General features: G+C 39.6%; 1 protein-coding gene across 3 annotated transcripts in view; it reads left to right on the top strand.

Annotated features, from left to right (window-relative positions):
* Positions 1–16,669, top strand: part of PREX2 (phosphatidylinositol-3,4,5-trisphosphate dependent Rac exchange factor 2) — a 304,934-nt gene that overhangs the window by 118,425 nt on the left and 169,840 nt on the right. For all 3 annotated transcript variants that reach the window (XM_084620586.1, XM_084620587.1, XM_084620585.1), the window contains 3 exons: positions 4,431–4,580; positions 9,260–9,404; positions 15,474–15,574. In XM_084620586.1, coding sequence (XP_084476712.1) covers positions 4,431–4,580; positions 9,260–9,404; positions 15,474–15,574 — 396 coding nt within the window. The remainder of the gene's footprint in view (positions 1–4,430; positions 4,581–9,259; positions 9,405–15,473; positions 15,575–16,669) is intronic.

Below are 16,669 nucleotides of genomic sequence, written 5' to 3'. Positions count from 1 at the left end.
GTCCAGTGTTTAATTTAATTTAGATTGTGAGCTATGTGGCGCAAGACTCTTGCCTTTGAATTTCTGTAAAGCGTCACAAAAATGTACTGCTCTTTTTATAAATATTAATAACAGTAAAGTCTAATGGAGGCTGAGTGGTGTTTCCAGACCTTCTGATGTGCAATTTTTTGGTGTGCAAGCCTTTAATGGACAACATTTTTTTTCTTTAAATCACTGGGTCAGATTCTCAGCGGGTATAAACTGATATACCTTTATTGACTCCATTGTTGTACTCAAAGGTTCTGCAGGAGTGAGTAATTGAGAGAGTTGTTAGGGGAGCATGTTGATTGACAGACATAGAAAAGTGCTGTTCTATCCCTCTTTGGTTAGCAGAAGCAAAGGGTTGGGAAAAGAGGGGTTTATGTGTATGATATATTATAATGCAAATGATGTGCCTTGTGAAATTAACAATGCGTTTCCTAAAAGCTATTTTTCTTTGATGAAGCCAGGCCTTGGCTGAGCATTACAATTTGTGGAAGCTATTCATTTTGTTTCAAGCATCAGGAGGCATAGTGTTGTTTTTCTTATTGTATTTATTAGAACAGAAAAGACATTATTTTCATGGTAATGTTTGTGTTGTCTGTTTCTTTAAAAAAATTCAGTTATATATAATTGTTATATAGAAAAGTATAGTTATAATTATATACAAAACAAACTATGTTAAAAAAAACATTATTTAGATTGTAAAGTCAAGCACTCAAAAGTTAGGAAATGCCAGATTTGCTATTGCTGCACAATCATAATTCTCTCCCCTTGTGCATCCATTCCGTGCACTGAATGAGACTGGAAAAAAACAGTATTATGATCATGTAACTAAAAACTGTCCCATAATTCATGTGCACAAAGAGCTGAATTAACATTGCATGAGTAACTCTGTATCTGTCATTTACTAGTTTTTGTGTGCTTTTTGATGATTTTGAAACCTACATACCTTGATTTAAAATATTTTTATAGTATTTCCTAGTTTTTTAAAAAAAATAAGGGAAAAAGAAGAAAAACAAATGCTATTATGTGCAACTGCAACACGTCCCCTGTTGTTCATAATCAACAGGGTTTGAACCCCAGAACTTTGGCACTGCCCGACTGCTACCATTTGAGTTGCAGGGCTACCTATGTTAGCATTAGAAGGTTGTTGTCTCAATGAAGGGGATGGGCTGCTGGTGCCATGTGCTGGGTCTGTGGGCCAATCAGAGGAAGCCTGGTTAAGTCAGGCTCTCTTTCTTTCCTCTCCTCTGAGATAGGAGAGTTCCCACCTCATGTGGTTCCCAGAGAGGAACAGATGGATCCCTGGGACCAAGTGCTGAGTCTGCGGATGGCTGCGGAAGGGGCCTGGCCTGGTTTTCCTGCCTTGCCTCTCATGCTACAGTTGCTGTAGCAGCTCCCAGGCTTTCCCAGTGCCGTGTGTGCTGATGCTCTGGCAACAACATGGTCCCAGCCTTAGAATGTTCATGTTGAGTTATTATTTTGATATGCTGCCAGACTTTTCCTGAGGCATGCAAGTGACAGAATAACACAAAAGAAGGGAAATGTTTTTTTTAAAGAGTTTGTAACTCATCAAAACTTGAGTGGCAATACATGGGACGGTGCGAGCTCACTCCTTGGACCCAAGAGCTTTCCACACACCAAATTTCAAAGACCTGATGAAAACAGTGGAGATGTTAGAGCTTCTGAAAAAAAGGTTTTAGCAATCTCCTGTAATAAAAATTTTAGGCAACCTAAATATAGGAGCTGCTGCCAGCTCCCACTATAATAACATCATATAAAATATGGAAGTATTATCTTGTGATTATGGAACTGGTCTGGAAGTCTGAAGATCTGCGTTCTTTTTCAAGCTCTGCAATGGACTTCTTGTGTGACTTTGGGCTAGGCACTTAGGCCCAGATCCTCAAACATATTTAGGCTCCTAAATCCCACTGAAATCAATGTAAGTTAGGTGCATAAATATCTTTGAGGATCTGGGCCTTTATCTTTAACTGCTTCAATTCACTATGTTTTAAAGTGGAGATAACAGTATTTCCCTTGCTAACATAGTTGCTGTGAGGATAAATATATCACTGTTTGTTTGTTAGGTGTTCAGATACTACAGTAATAAGTGCCATAGAAAAACTTGTAAATAGTATAATAAATATAATGTTATAAAAATTATTGTAAATTTCTCCTTCTCACACACTTATACTCTCTCATATATACTTTTGAGCACCAGAACGAGTCTTCAGCTGAATATTTAGACATCAGTTTCCTGATTCTCTGAACAATAAATTCTGACAGTTACTGATGTTTCCCAGCCTGTGTATACAATACTTGGCTGCATTCCATCTTATTAAAATGCAGAGTTATTGAAAGGATACCAGAATGTCTGCTGAGATTTATGATAAAACTCAGCAAGCATTTCAGCAAAGCTTTCAGTTTTGGAAAATCCCATCTCATTATACAAAACTGGGCTGAATTATGAAAAAGGATTTGCAAAGTATAAAGCTCTGAAGTTATTAGGATGGTTTCTGGCTGGCCTTTGGATTTTCCTGCCTCTTAAAGAAAGTTAGTGATGAGAGACTGTTGACCTTAATCTTTTTTTATTGCACAGTGGTAGTTAATTCAAGTTTTAATTTATATTTTTCATAAAATGATTTTTATTGTCACTTGGGTTTTGCAGATATTTCTGCCCAAAGGAAAAGCAGATAATTCGGTAGAAGGATGATCATTGTAGACAAGGACACTACTTTTGGTGTGAAAGATTCCTTGTTTAGCAGATTTCCAGATAAGAGTCATAGACGAAAGTGCTAACATCAAAAATTTAAATACATGTAACTAAAAAAGAAGTAACATTAATGAATAACAAAATGTATAAAGCTTCTTCATAAGATAGAATATGGTAAATTTAATAGATTTGAAAATTCAAGATATTTGAAAACAAAAACATACTATACTGTATGTGCTAATGCTGACATTTCTGTATTTGGAAGAATGGGTTATAGGTAAGGCTACGTTTTAGTTACGGATATTTTAGTAAAAGTCATGGACAGGTAACAGGCAGTAAACAAAAATTCATGCCCGTGACTTGTCCATGACTTTTACTATATACCCCTGACTAAAACTTGCGGGGTTGGGGGTAGGGTGAGGGAGGGTGACCTGAGGGTTGGGGCTGTGGGCGGGCATTGGCACATGGCCTGGAACCCCCACTGGTGCTGGGGTGTGTGTGGCGGGGCCAGCAGGCTCCCTACCTGGCTCTGTGCCTCGCACCCTAGCAGCAGCAGAGTTTGGGTGTGGGAGGAGGTACGGGGTTGGGGCGCAGGACAGGGTGAGGTGGGCTCTGGGCAGCACTTACATGGGGGGCTCCCTGGAAGCAGCAACATCTACCTCGCTGAGCTGCTAGGCACAGGCGTGGCCACCTCCACCTCTGGGCACTGTCCCTGCAGCTCCCATTGGCCACAGTTCCCAGCCAATGGGAGCTGCGAAGCCAGTGCTCTGGGTGGAGGCAGCATGAAGAGCTGCCTGGTCACGCCTCCGCCTAGCAGCTGAGCAGGGGATGTGGCTGCTTCCAGGGAGCCCCCCAAGTAAGTGCCACCCAGAGCCCACCTCACCCTGCCCTGTGCCCCTACCCCCTCCCACAACCAAACTCTGCTCCTGCTGTTGCTGGGGGTGGGTGGGTGGGTGGGGGAGGGCCTGAGAGTGCCCTAGCAGGGTCCGATGCGACTGGTGCAGGGGCTGCCTGAGGTGCCCTTGAGCCAGGTGCACTGGCCGCTGCAGAAGTCACGGAGGTCATGGAAAGTCACAGAATCTGTGACTTTCCATGACCTCTGTGACAAACCTGCAACCTTAGTTATAGGTAATCAAATCTGGTCTGGAAACCAAACCAATTTTATTATTTTGTTCCTTTCTATTTGTACTAAAGTTAACCAATAATTCTTATGATATCTTCTACTTTATTCAGCTAAAGCCCAGTTAAGATAACTCCTTGTTAGCTGGAACCAAGGTCTGCTTTGAAATGGAGACTTGAACTACCTTCTCTGAACTTAGTTTCCTTGGTCACTCCAGGTCAAAGCTGAGGTACAGGCACACTGGTCGTGTAGTGTGGGAAAGCTACAAATAATAGATCATCTGTGGTTATATAGAGAAATTCAGGCTCCAGTGCTGTCAATCTAACACTATTGAAAAACACTAAATTCACTGAAGGCTTCTTCGGCAGGGAATACAGTATATGGAAATACAACATAGCTTACAATCTGTGTGGATTTCGATTGTCAAAGTTAGAGATACAGTACTTTAAATTCCTTGTTCTTCTGTTTGTTACAGGAAGAGCTGAGGAATTATGGTGGGGAATCTAATAAAAAACAGTCATATTTTAATTCATTTCATGCTACTCTGAGAGATTTCTCTCCATTATGTATTTCCAGCTGACTATCATAGCAGTGGCCACATTGTTGTTAATGGCTGGAAAATCCACAACACAGCAAAGAACAAATGGTTTGTATGCATGGCAAAAACTCCTGAAGAGAAGCAAGAATGGCTGGAAGCTATTCTAAAAGAGAGAGAGAGAAGAAAAGGTAGGTGAATAAACTTTACATTGCATTTCATTTCTGGCAGACCATGTTACATTTGTGTTTTCATTAAAAGTACAGCCAAGTGGCAATCTCCAGACAGGGCAGACTCATGATGTTGGGTCAAATTGTCTGTGAAGCACTGGTGTAATACCTACTTGAAACACATAAACCAAATTTCAACCAGGAAGGACATCATTGCTGAATGTGACTCCAGCCATGTGTACTGGTAGCTCATGCTATTATGGCAGTGGTCCCCAAACTTTTTACCTTGCGCCCACCCTTAGCTTGGTCTGCAACCCCTCTCCCCTGAGGCGGGGCTGGGAGTGGGACTGTGGTTCCTGGAGGGGGGGCTGCGGACAGGGGTAAGGGAGGCAAGATTGGGGCCACAGATGGGGGTGCGGCCAGGAGCAGAGCCTCTGCTGGGCCCCAGACGTGGGGCCAGCAACCAGGGCACGGGGCACGGAGCTTCGGGCACAGGGCTGGCAGCCAGGGCCGGAAGCCAGGGCTGGGAGTGGAGCTGGGTGATGCTCCCTCCCCGTTCCCTGTGGGGGCTGACCTAGGCCCCAGCCGCACTCTCCCAACATGTGTCTCCTCTCCCTGTAAGGGGCATGCCCCACTGTTTGGGGACCTGTGAATTATGGGAATCTGACAGCTGTCTTGGTCTGAAGCTTGACAGTCCCTGGGGCAGATCTTCAGCTAGTGCCATTGAGGCCAATGGAGCTATGACAATTTACACCATCTAAGGATCTGCCCCATAATGTCTGCTAATGTATGTGTATTTACTGGTGCTATCCTGGGACGAGCTACCTATGCTTTTGAAATGAGCCAGCTGGCTGTATTGAGACTTCGTGCAGATGAGCCACTCTCCAGGTAATGCAAATGACAACTAGCTCATAACCCTGAAATGCTAATAAATGTGAGCTAGCCTCACTTAGTGGCCCACCATTGTCACTGGGAAGGCAGTGTAATTTGATACATCAGTTCTTCATGATCCTGATTTGCGGCAAAGGTTATCTTCTGAAGCATAAAACCAGGAAATGTACATTTCCCCTCTCCACGAAAAGTTACACCAGAAATAAAAGTATGAAGTATGACATCACCCCTATATCCATATCACACCCCAAATGGAGGAAGGTGAAAATCCACACCTTAGGCAAAATCATTCCTAAAAAGCAAAATGTGGGTAGAAGAACCTTAGACAAAATGTCAACCTGATTTCAAAAGTGGCCATAATCCCAGGTACTCATGGTGAACACGGTGCGGAGTAAGAAACTAAGCCAATAAGAGACAACACAGCACCAATTTACATAGCACTAACTTCAGCTTCCAGCAAACATATCATAGCAAGTAACAAGATATGGAGTCTTGATGATGAAAGGAAGCATGACCTTGTGGTTGGGGCACTGGTCTAGGGCTCAAGAGATCTGGTTTCATTTCATGTCTCTGTCACAGATTTTCTCTGTGACCTTGAGCTAGTCACTTAATCACTCTGTGCCTCAGTTCTCCATAATGATGATGATAATACGTTCTTTCTCCCATCCTTTATCTGCCTTTTTTATATGGGTTGTAAGATCTTCAGGGCAGGGACTGTCTCTTACCATAGGTTTATATAGTACCAAGCACCCCAATCTCCACTGGAGAATCTAGGCACTAATATATAGAAGTACTGATAATAAATATGTAGAAGTACTAATAATAAATAATGGTGAAAGGGCTTAAACCTCAAAGGACTCAACATTTGAAAGGGTGAGTGTGGAAACAAAGGGGAAACGCAGGTGCATAAAACAAGAAAGAAGTCTATATGTTTTTGGTTTAGGGCCTTTCATACAACTTGGTCAGAGAGGTTTCAGCCAATTAGGTCAGACAACCTGGGTACTATTCAACTTGATTTGCTCTGCCTCCTGACTGACAGCTATAGTTCACTCAAAAGTGAGGCCATTTGAAAAGTGTTTCATGTTAACATGCTGTCAGTTTTTATTACCCATTTTGGTGCTATTGAATTTTGCTATTGAGTTTCTTCCAGTAGAGATGTGCCTGATGATGATCAGATCCCCATGCAGGCTTCACTGTGCCAAATCAAAACGCAAGATTTGAACACTCCAGAACTTTGGATTTCAGAATGGAACTTTATAATATAGGCCCATATTGTCATGTCTGCAGTTTCTCTCAACTAATGGTTAATAGCAATGCTTTTGCCCCCGAACATATAACTACGATATAAGGAGGAAGTAAATAGAAAGAGAAAGGGGAAGGGGATGGAATGGCAGAGGAAGAGATAAAGAGAGACGGGGCAACGGTCATATTGGGTCACAGCACAGAATCTAACAAACAGTTCCTTAAATGCTCGTCTTCTGACAACTCATAAACTTGCTCTATCTCCTCCCACCCAGACAATTTCCAAAACATCTGTATAAACACCTCTTATGAGGCAGGATGCATCAACTTAATTACAAGTAGGATGCCAGATGACTCATGAACCAAACAAACATCTTTACAGAATTCAAATACTCTAAAAGTAACTGTAAACAATTTCCCATTCACCATGAATAAAAAGATGCTTTAATTCTATGTTTACTTAATGAGACATGAAACCAATTTTTTCTGTTTTATATGTGTGCAATTCAGTTTGCATGCACAAAACTGAGAATAGAGTTTGGCCCACTTTCTAAAAATCAAAAAGGGGAGAGACCCAGTTCATTTAATTAAGGTCATAATAGTCATAATTTGAAAAATTGTAGTATATGCTTTTCCATAGTCCCTCTAGCAACTGTAGCATGTAAACATTGTGGACTGTAGCTAAACTTTTTCAAGCTGTTTTACAGTTAAGCAACTTGTTACAATTCTAATTCCAATAATGAAAGAGACCTGGTTGCTTTATCTTTCCATCACAAGTTGTGCTATTTAACTGCTATAACTCCAGTCTATCAGTGTGTTGTCTAACAGATCAATTTAGAATAAGGCTTGCTTCTTAAATGCCTTACTTAGGCAAAGTTCTCATTGACTTCCTTAGAAATTTTGCCCAGATAAGGAGGTTATGAGCAGATGCTTTCCTTTGTGGAAGGAACTAACTGACACACAACCAGGAAATCCAACATGAAACTGACCAGTGGAGAAACTCTTATAGTACAGATAATGATTATAAGAAAAAGACTTGGACCAAAAGAAACTGAGCACAGAGAATGTTGATCTCCTGGGAGGTGGGTCCCTTTCAACTCCTTATCTAAACAAAAAGGACACCTTTTTTTTGCTATGGCAACCTTTCCCAAATAAATAAGCTGAAGTGCTAAATCAAAACCAGCTATGTGAAAGATACTCAGAGAAATTCAACCTATATTGGTTCCTAATTCTGCCTAAATCTGCTAAATCAAGGTAAATACTACTGAGCAAGATGGAAAAGAATGCTATAGCTGAAGTATTGGGTTTATTGTAGCTATTAATCTTCTAACTTGAGCTGTGGACCAGGACCATTTTATATCACCATGTTTCTGGTGTAATGGGAGCTTCAACCGTATCAGGAAATTTTTTATAAAAAGGATTTTAATAGAGTTTGTTGGCTTTTATGCAAACACCTAGGGAATGCAGTAAGATACATTCAAGCTGTCTGGATTAATTTAATAGGAGCATATTCTCAAACAAGATTTATGATGTTGTGCATTTACTCCTTTATTTTAAAAAATAAAGGCAACTGATACGAGTGTAATGCATCAGGATGCCATTTGACCCATATATTCTAAGAGCAGTATACTGGTTAAGTTGTTTTTCCTCAGGAGTGAGCATACTTGTATTGGTTAATCCATTTGTCTAGATTATCAGTATCAGGTTAATGTTTAGTGAGGAACATTTCTGTATCAATGTTAAATGCTATATTTTATCAGCTTTTTTCCAACTAATGCGACTATTATCTTTGTTTTGTTTATATTTGCAGATTAAAAAAATTAAATAACCTACTACTCATACAGAAGATTTCCAGTTTTTAAAACTGATAAAATCTGAAAAAACCCAGATAAATTGGGAATGTTTCTATAAAATACAAATCAAAAATTCCACATTGTACAATTTTTGCAGAGTTCAGAACTGTTTATAGGGAAAGCAAGTTAGCTGTGATGATTTCCAATACTTTCTGGGGGCTTCATGCGTGGTCAATACGTCATACAGTTCAAGGAATATATGTTCTGAACAACAATAAGGCTATCTTTTACTCCAAAGAAGTAATAATGGGCCCATAATAAAAACACAAAAAATGAGGAAAAAATTAACAAACTGAAAAGCATGTAATTTTTTTTGTAAAAACTGTGAAGTAAATAAAAATTCAAACGCTATTTCCATTTGTAGAATAGGGTGAACTAAACTTGCCTTTCTACAGTGAAGGGTATGTGTGAGGATTAATTAGTCTTTGTATAGAACTTTAAAAAGATAAATTTATAAATGTATAAATAACATTCTAATATATTCTCAGATATTTTTGGAATATTTTATTGTTTAGTTCTAAGGGGATTAATTGTTCATATTAATAGTAGTATCTAAGTACTCATAAAGATAATTTCATGTGTCCAGTTATGACTCTGCTTTTATACACTTAAATATTTATTTTTTATGCTTGTTACTTATATCTAAAATTTGAAAGATAATGGTGATAGCGAAATGTTTTATAAATACAAAAGCATTTTGGATTTTTTTGGCAGGTTTAAAATTGGGTATGGAACAAGATACTTGGGTGATGATCTCTGAGCAGGGAGAGAAACTCTACAAAATGATGTGCAAACAAGGAAACCTAATAAAAGACAGGAAAAGAAAACTAACTACTTTCCCCAAATGTTTTCTGGGAAGGTACGGTATGCATTTTTATCATTTGGATTTTAAGCAGCTAGAAACATGTTTTAAATCTTCTATAGTATTATCTATAATTAAGGTTGAAAGAAGCTTCCTATTATAGGCCCAATTTTCTTCCATTCCCTAAATTAACCAAAATTTAAATCAATCTGCCTGAAATTTCACAGGTACAATTTTATTCCAAGGTAGAACTTTTCCGGAAGATAGATGTAAATTGGCAAAGGCACATTGGAGGTATAAGTGTACATCAGATGAAGTGGTTTCACTTTTTGAACTTGGAACATTTTCCTAACTTATTTGATTTATTATAACTTCAGAATGGCTTGGCCTCAGAACCTCAAAATAGTTTTAGCTGTCGGTCTTATGCCTTTCAAGAATTTTTTGTTCGTTTGGAAGTAAAGTCAGGAGTTATTAAATTTGGTTTATTAGGAGCCCTGCATGTTGGTTTTAAGGACTTTAGAAAGTCCACTCCTGTTTGAGGTAAGCCTCTTGAGAATGGCATATGACATGTGAACTCCAGAGAAGGAGGAAGTTGTGGTTACTCTAAAAATGAGCCCATGATGCAAAGTTCTGTTCCAGCCTTTGTCCTTCACTAACCCTAAGAAAGATTAGCACTTATGAAACATTTACAGACATCAGTTAGTGTTTCCACACAAGTACTTAGTGAGGTAAGTATTTAACATTGCCCCTATTTTACAGAAGACAAAATGAAAGCTTGGAGATGTTAAATGACTTTGCCAAAGTCACTCAGCTAGTGAGTGCAATAACCAAAATTAAAGCCCATGGGTGAAATCCTGGCTCCAGTTGAAATCAGTGGCAAAACTCCAATTGACGTCAATGAGGCTAGCATTTCACTCCATCCCTCCTGATTCATAATGTAGTTGGCATGGAATAAGAACAAGATGCTCTTTGATGTAAATCACTTGGTCCATAATATTCAAAACTGGCCTCTAATTTTGGATGCACAGTCTAAGATTGCTTAGGGCCCTATATTTAGCGCCAGGAAAATTGTTTATACTTATTGAAATTCTCTATCAAATAAATATCACTATATTACTTGCTATGATTGAGAGTATCATGTGTCTGTTTTGAAAAACCATTAAATATGCACTATTGTTGCAGTAATGTATCTAAAATATTTGTACTTATTAATGCTGTTACTTACTGTTATAAAGAAACACACCTAAGGTAACTCTGGTTTAATTTCCAATTTAGTATAGCAATTAACTGTCTGAATTTTACGAGCTACCAACAGGCTGATGTTAATAGCTCATACCCGTTTTTATTTGTTGCACGATGAAAAACAGTCAGTGGTGAAGGACATCAAAGTTAGTTTCATGGTAAATTAAAAATAGGAGGAAAACATTTTTTAAAAGTACATGATTTACTAAAGTGGTAGAGTAGACCAGTATGTGACAGGGTTTAGGCTTCAACAAGGAATAGTATTTTAGAACTATAACTTGTGCAGTTATATGCTAAATGTGGAGATTAGATTCAATTATTAGTGTGTGAAACAGGGATTTTAGTCTTGCATTAAGTGCAAATTGCAGTTCAGTCTGAAGTACAGAGCAGTATCAACACCTCCATACTATATATACAGAAAGAGGGAGAGAGAGAACATTATGGTCTGATAGAAAGTTTCTATTGATAAGATTTAGATGGTAGCTTTAATCATAAGTGGCGACAACATACGTGAGCTGTGTACATGATCCTAAACAAGTGCTGATGAACTTTTTATACTACATTACATCATATTTTAGGTTACAGGAAATCTATTTTAGAAATACGCATTGTAAAACATTTTGATGATATTTGCATTCCTCCACCAGTAAAGCCAAGTTACCATGAAAAGTTAGGAAATGCTGAATTAGTTTCCCAGGCAATCTTAATTAACTCTTCCCTTGTGCGTAAGCATTATAATACAATCTGTTATGACATGATTACGTACATTATGTATTTTATCCCCAAAACTCTTGCCTCAATCATTGCACAGGATGGACAGTGCTCATTTAATGAGCCATTAAACAATATTTTATTTTTTCCTTGTTCTTCAGTGTGTGGTTCCAGGCCTTATTTACTGCACACTATTCAAACCCTGCTCTGAAGACAGAATTATGAATTTTCTCTTGTGCTTTTTTATGATCATCACAATAGTATCTCTGTACTTTGCAAACATGAACTAATTTATTTTCACAACACCTGTGTAAGGTGAGGAGGTGCTACTATCCCCATTTTAGAGATGGAGAACTGAGGTATAGAGAGATGATTAAGGTCAAAAGTTTCTGTTAAGTCTGGTTGCCCAATTTAAGACAACTGAGACCTGAGTTTTCAGAATACTTGGCATTATATAGCATTTTATGTTCAAAGCACAACTCCCATAGACTTGTGAGGACTCGGCACTTTTGCAGCTCAGAACCTGAGGTCTCAAGTTGGGCCCGCAGAAAATGAGGAACATACAACTAGTGACCACCTATGAAAAGTTTGGGTTAAGTGAATTTGCTAGCATCATACTAGAAGTCTGTGGCAGAGACAGGGTTAGAATCCAGTTCTCCAGAGCTGCATCTAACAGTCTAAACCATGAAACCATTCTTTCTCTTCCTGCAATCCCTGCCTCATTCACAACACACTTTCCAGTTTCTCGCACATATGGGGCAGGGGTCCACTTGTATTAATTGAAATGGAGTATGTGGATCCAAAGAGTTAAAAGAGCTAATATAACCCTGTCTCTGTCCAACATTAAACAGTGAAAAAACAAGGTTTGCAATTTGGTATACAGAGAGCTCAGCCTGCTTAGCACCCTGGCAAACACACTATTAAAAATCCTTTTTAACCTTTTATTAAAGATACAGAAGAGAAGGAAAAACATTTAAAGTATTTGAAATCTGAAGTATTAAGTAAGGCTTTCATTCTAACAACATCCCTTATTCCCTTTCTCTCTAGCTGGAGAGAGTCTTTAGAAGAAAAAGAACCCCTCGTTTAACAGTCTCTTAGATGGTATTAAAAGTGTTAATAACTGTCCTAGCTTGAGAGGGTCTTTAGAAGAAAAAGAACCCCTCGTTTAACAGTCTCTTAGATGGTATTAAAAGTGTTAATAACTGTCCTAGCTTGAGAGAGTCTTTAGAAGAAAAAGAACCCCTTGTTTAACAGTCTCTTAGATGGTATTAAAAGTGTTAATAACTGTCCTAGCTTGAGAGAGTCTTTAGAAGAAAAAGAACCCCTCGTTTAACAGTCTCTTAGATGGTATTAAAAGTGTTAATAACTGTCCTTTGGTGGGCGGGGGGAAGAATTCAGTTGAGATGGGCTGAAGCTGCTACTGTTGCTCTTGTTAAAATCCGATCCCATTTCCCGGAAGACAAAACAAGGCAAATACACACACACACAAAAGGAAAGAAAAGAATAGCAAAGGTAGAAAATGCCACTTCTGTCTCTGATGTTGACTTTCACTTGCAGCTTCAGTGCTGGAAAAGCACAGGCCCAACATGCAGTCTTATCAGCTTCTTGGAGACATGGCAAACTTGTACCAGCATTGGGGTGTTTAGGGCATTGCTTTTAGCTGCAACTTTCAAGTCAAAGGCTTACAGCAGTGTTGCAAAATATAGAGTCTTGGCTGGGTAAGCTAGACGCTTATTAGAGAGAAAGGAAAGAGAAGAAATAAGATAGGGAAGCAAAAGGACATGCAGGTAGCAAACAAAGTCTCGCATCCCAGGCGGTGTTTGGGATTCAGCTAGAGCTGGTGAATATGGCAGTGTCATCTGTGTCCCTCTCACCCAGTCTGGTTTGGACATCCCTCAGGATCAGAATGATGAAGGCTCCCAGGGTCCCAGGAGAATGTGGGCTAGCAGCCTTGATGATGAAGCTTGCTCCAGTACCCATATTTTCTCCCAAAGTCTCTTTCTTTAGGGACCCAAAAAGGGAGTAAGGGGTGGAATAGCCAATCACCATATTATTACATTCACCAATTAGGCCTTAGTTCTGACACACTAATTTTGGTTCATTGATTTCTTGTTCCACGTTTTCTCTTTTACCAAGCATAATCTTTACACAGTCCTCAAGTTATAGAGTTTTTTATTCTGGACTAATTCAGTCTTTCTGTCTCACTTTTCATACTCTTTCCCCTTTAACATTTGTTGTTATAGGTTATTGTGACCTTTTATAAACTTACCTTCACTTTTCACAGTTGAGCTCACAATTAGACCCAATTATTACGACAATCCTACAGACCAGAGACTCCTTCACACACACAGCCCTGATTCATCCCCAGAGCAGACCATGCTGTGAACTGAATAAGTTAGGGGTCCTGTGTTAGAAATAGTATGTGATCATGTATTAAAAGCCTGTATTATAATCCAGACACAAAAGGGTGGTGAATTAAGGTTACAAGGGCAACCTTAATTCTGGCACTCCTAAGTTTTGTGTGTTTGACTTTGCAATATCAATAATATTCTTTTAATGTAGTATTTAATGTCGTATTTAATGTGTAATTTCCTAGGTTACTAATAAAACATGTATTCCATCATGTGGCATCACACTGACACCCACATGCAATATCAGCAGGGTTGGAAACGTTAAGTCTACCACACAGACTTCTGCCACTTGACCTAATGGAGTGACTGATAATGATAGTAAGTTGACACCCTCTAGATAACTAGAGAAAGATAAGACACATACTTTGCCAGTGAATTTCACAGATATTTGCTGACAGCAAAGGAATGATGAGACTCAACAGTCTTGGGTTCCATTCCAGGTTCTGCAGGGCAATGTGCTCTTGTGGGCACAGACTCTTTTGGCCTGTATCCATCCCAGTCCTGTCTCTTCTCCATCCTGGACTCTCATCCTAGTCCTATTCTTTTTACGTAGCCAGTCCAGTATCCACTCCTCAGTTTTCTCATCCCAGTCCTAGTCTCCTTGCTTATCTGTTCCCAGCCCTGATTCCTTGTCTCCTCCCGCACCTGGCTCCTTAACTGATCTGTCTCTCCCCTCCCCCATGATCTCCAGTTGCCTACTCTTCCCCTTCCCACGTTTCTGGTCCACAGTAGCTCCTGGGCTCTCTCATCTGCTTTCCTATGAATGTTTCCCTCCCATCACCTCCTTTCCCCTGCTCTACTGGTTCTGAGTCCCATTTCCTTGTCCAGCCAGTCCCAACATCTCCCCACCAGCCTCCAGTGTCCCACTCCCACTCCCAGACTCTTTATCCCAATCTATCTTGTCCCCTTTGCATTTGAATTAGGAAATTTCCTCATCCACACTGCCAGGGCTCAGCAGGATGGTCACTGAGAACACAGGAGAGAGAATCTTCAGTCTCTCAATTCTGATGCCCCAGGCCCACCATGGCCTACAAGGCCCAAAGCTGCAGTTACAGAGAAAGCCCTACTCTGACACCTGGATCCGAAGCTGGAGCATGACAGAGCATAATAACCTATCCATTGTCACTGAGCAAGTCTCTACTGGGCATATACAAACTGAGATATTTATATACTTGTAACTTGGCCAAATTTGGGTGGATTTTCCCAGAGATGTCAAAAAACACATCCATCACACAAAGGACATCTGCCCTCTGCCATATTTCAAGTCCCTGCTCTAAAGAAGAGAGGCATTTAAAGGGTCTCAGAAAAAAAAAAAACCACCATGGGCAAGACAACATATTTTCCTCTAATCTTGTTGTCAGAAGTAGCTGAACTGTTCTGGCAGAAATTTTCCAGAAAAAATTTATCCTGTGGCAGACACCCAGCATGGAAAATTTCAGCCTGACAGTTAAAGTTTGGCAAAGTTATAAGTAACTGAAAGTAATTATAAGGGTCTTATAATGGGAAGTATCCCTCAACCTTAATAGGAGTGACTACCAGCTCTGAGTATAATAAATACAAGTGGAAAATGAGAATATGGTGGAAATAATTCTGCTATGCAGAATATTTTGAAGAGTGTTATGTCCGTATTAATACTGCTCATTGCAGTCTGCTAAATTAATCATGTGGGGAATATTATACAGTATTGCTCTCTTGAGTTAAAGCCTTAACAATATTGGAATTGTTTTGTATGTGTGTGGTTTTGTTTTGTTTTTTAATCTAGTGAGTTTGTGTCCTGGTTACTGGAAACTGGAGAAATACACAAATCTGAAGAAGGTGTTCATCTTGGCCAAGCTTTATTAGAGAATGGCATTATTCACCATGGTAAATATATTTTATTTCAACATATGTACATATTTTAAAGGTAATTTATGTTTGTATTTGTTGTTATTTTGAACATTATTTTCTGATTAACACAAAACTAGTTTGTCAGTACTTACTGTTAAAGGGTGAAGTCCTTCACAGGGTAGTAGCATGGTGGGGACCCACTCCTACCTTCTACTAAGGGTTCCTACCTCTGTGAACCCTAAACAACTAGGGTATCTGCCCCATAATTCAAAGCCAAACTTGCTTTCTTTCCTTCTCAGGGCCTCTTCCTAGGTACCAAATTGGCCTACCTGGAGAGTCTTTCCCCTTGGGTCTTTCTGACCTCAATTCTGCGTTCAAACATCTTCACTCTTGGAAGAAGATATCCATAGATTTCCTTTCTGGGCCTTTTTCTCACTTCTGGCAGGTTTCTCCAGTCCACCAAGGTTCTGATTCTACCTTGGGGACCTCCCTGCAAGTCTAACCTCACTCTAGGCTCTCCCACACCTGTGCCAAGAGTAGTCCTTTGTATATTACCAATACAAAGCATTCAAAGATTGTAGTCAGGCACCAAAAAGTCATGAGATTAAAGAAAAGCAATAAATGTAGGGTTCTTTTTATTTGTCTTCTGTTGTTGGAGAATTTAGGGTTCATGTTTTCAGGCTTCTTCTCTGCGGCAATGAGGGCTAGAGGTTTTTTTAGAAATTGAAAGCTGAGGTAATAACACAATTGCAGCAGTTAATGGTTTTAAGAACCCCCTACACTCAAAAAAACCATGTGAGTTGGCAACACTGCCTTTGTAATGGTGAGGAAGCTGTCATTTGACTCTGGCACCTGTACTTGATTCTCAGCTTGGCCTGCTGATCCTCAGGGCTAGTCTACATAGAAAAAAAGCCTGCAGTGCCTGGTACACACTAGCTACTCTGCACAAACTCCTTGTGTGGCTACTAAGGGTGGCTTCCTACTCATTAGAGTAATAAATTTGGAAGTCTAGTAAGCTAAACTGCCTGAGGGCACTCTTAAATTCACACTAAGAGTGTCCACAAGGGGAGTTAGTGCAGATTAGCTACTGTGCTTTAAGTTCACACCCTAACTTACTGTGCACTTACTTCC

This window comes from Lepidochelys olivacea (genome assembly GCF_965140295.1).
Source record: "Lepidochelys olivacea isolate rLepOli2 genome assembly, chromosome: 2".
Lineage (NCBI taxonomy): Eukaryota > Metazoa > Chordata > Testudines > Cheloniidae > Lepidochelys > Lepidochelys olivacea.
This window is presented reverse-complemented; position numbering and strand designations above follow the sequence as displayed.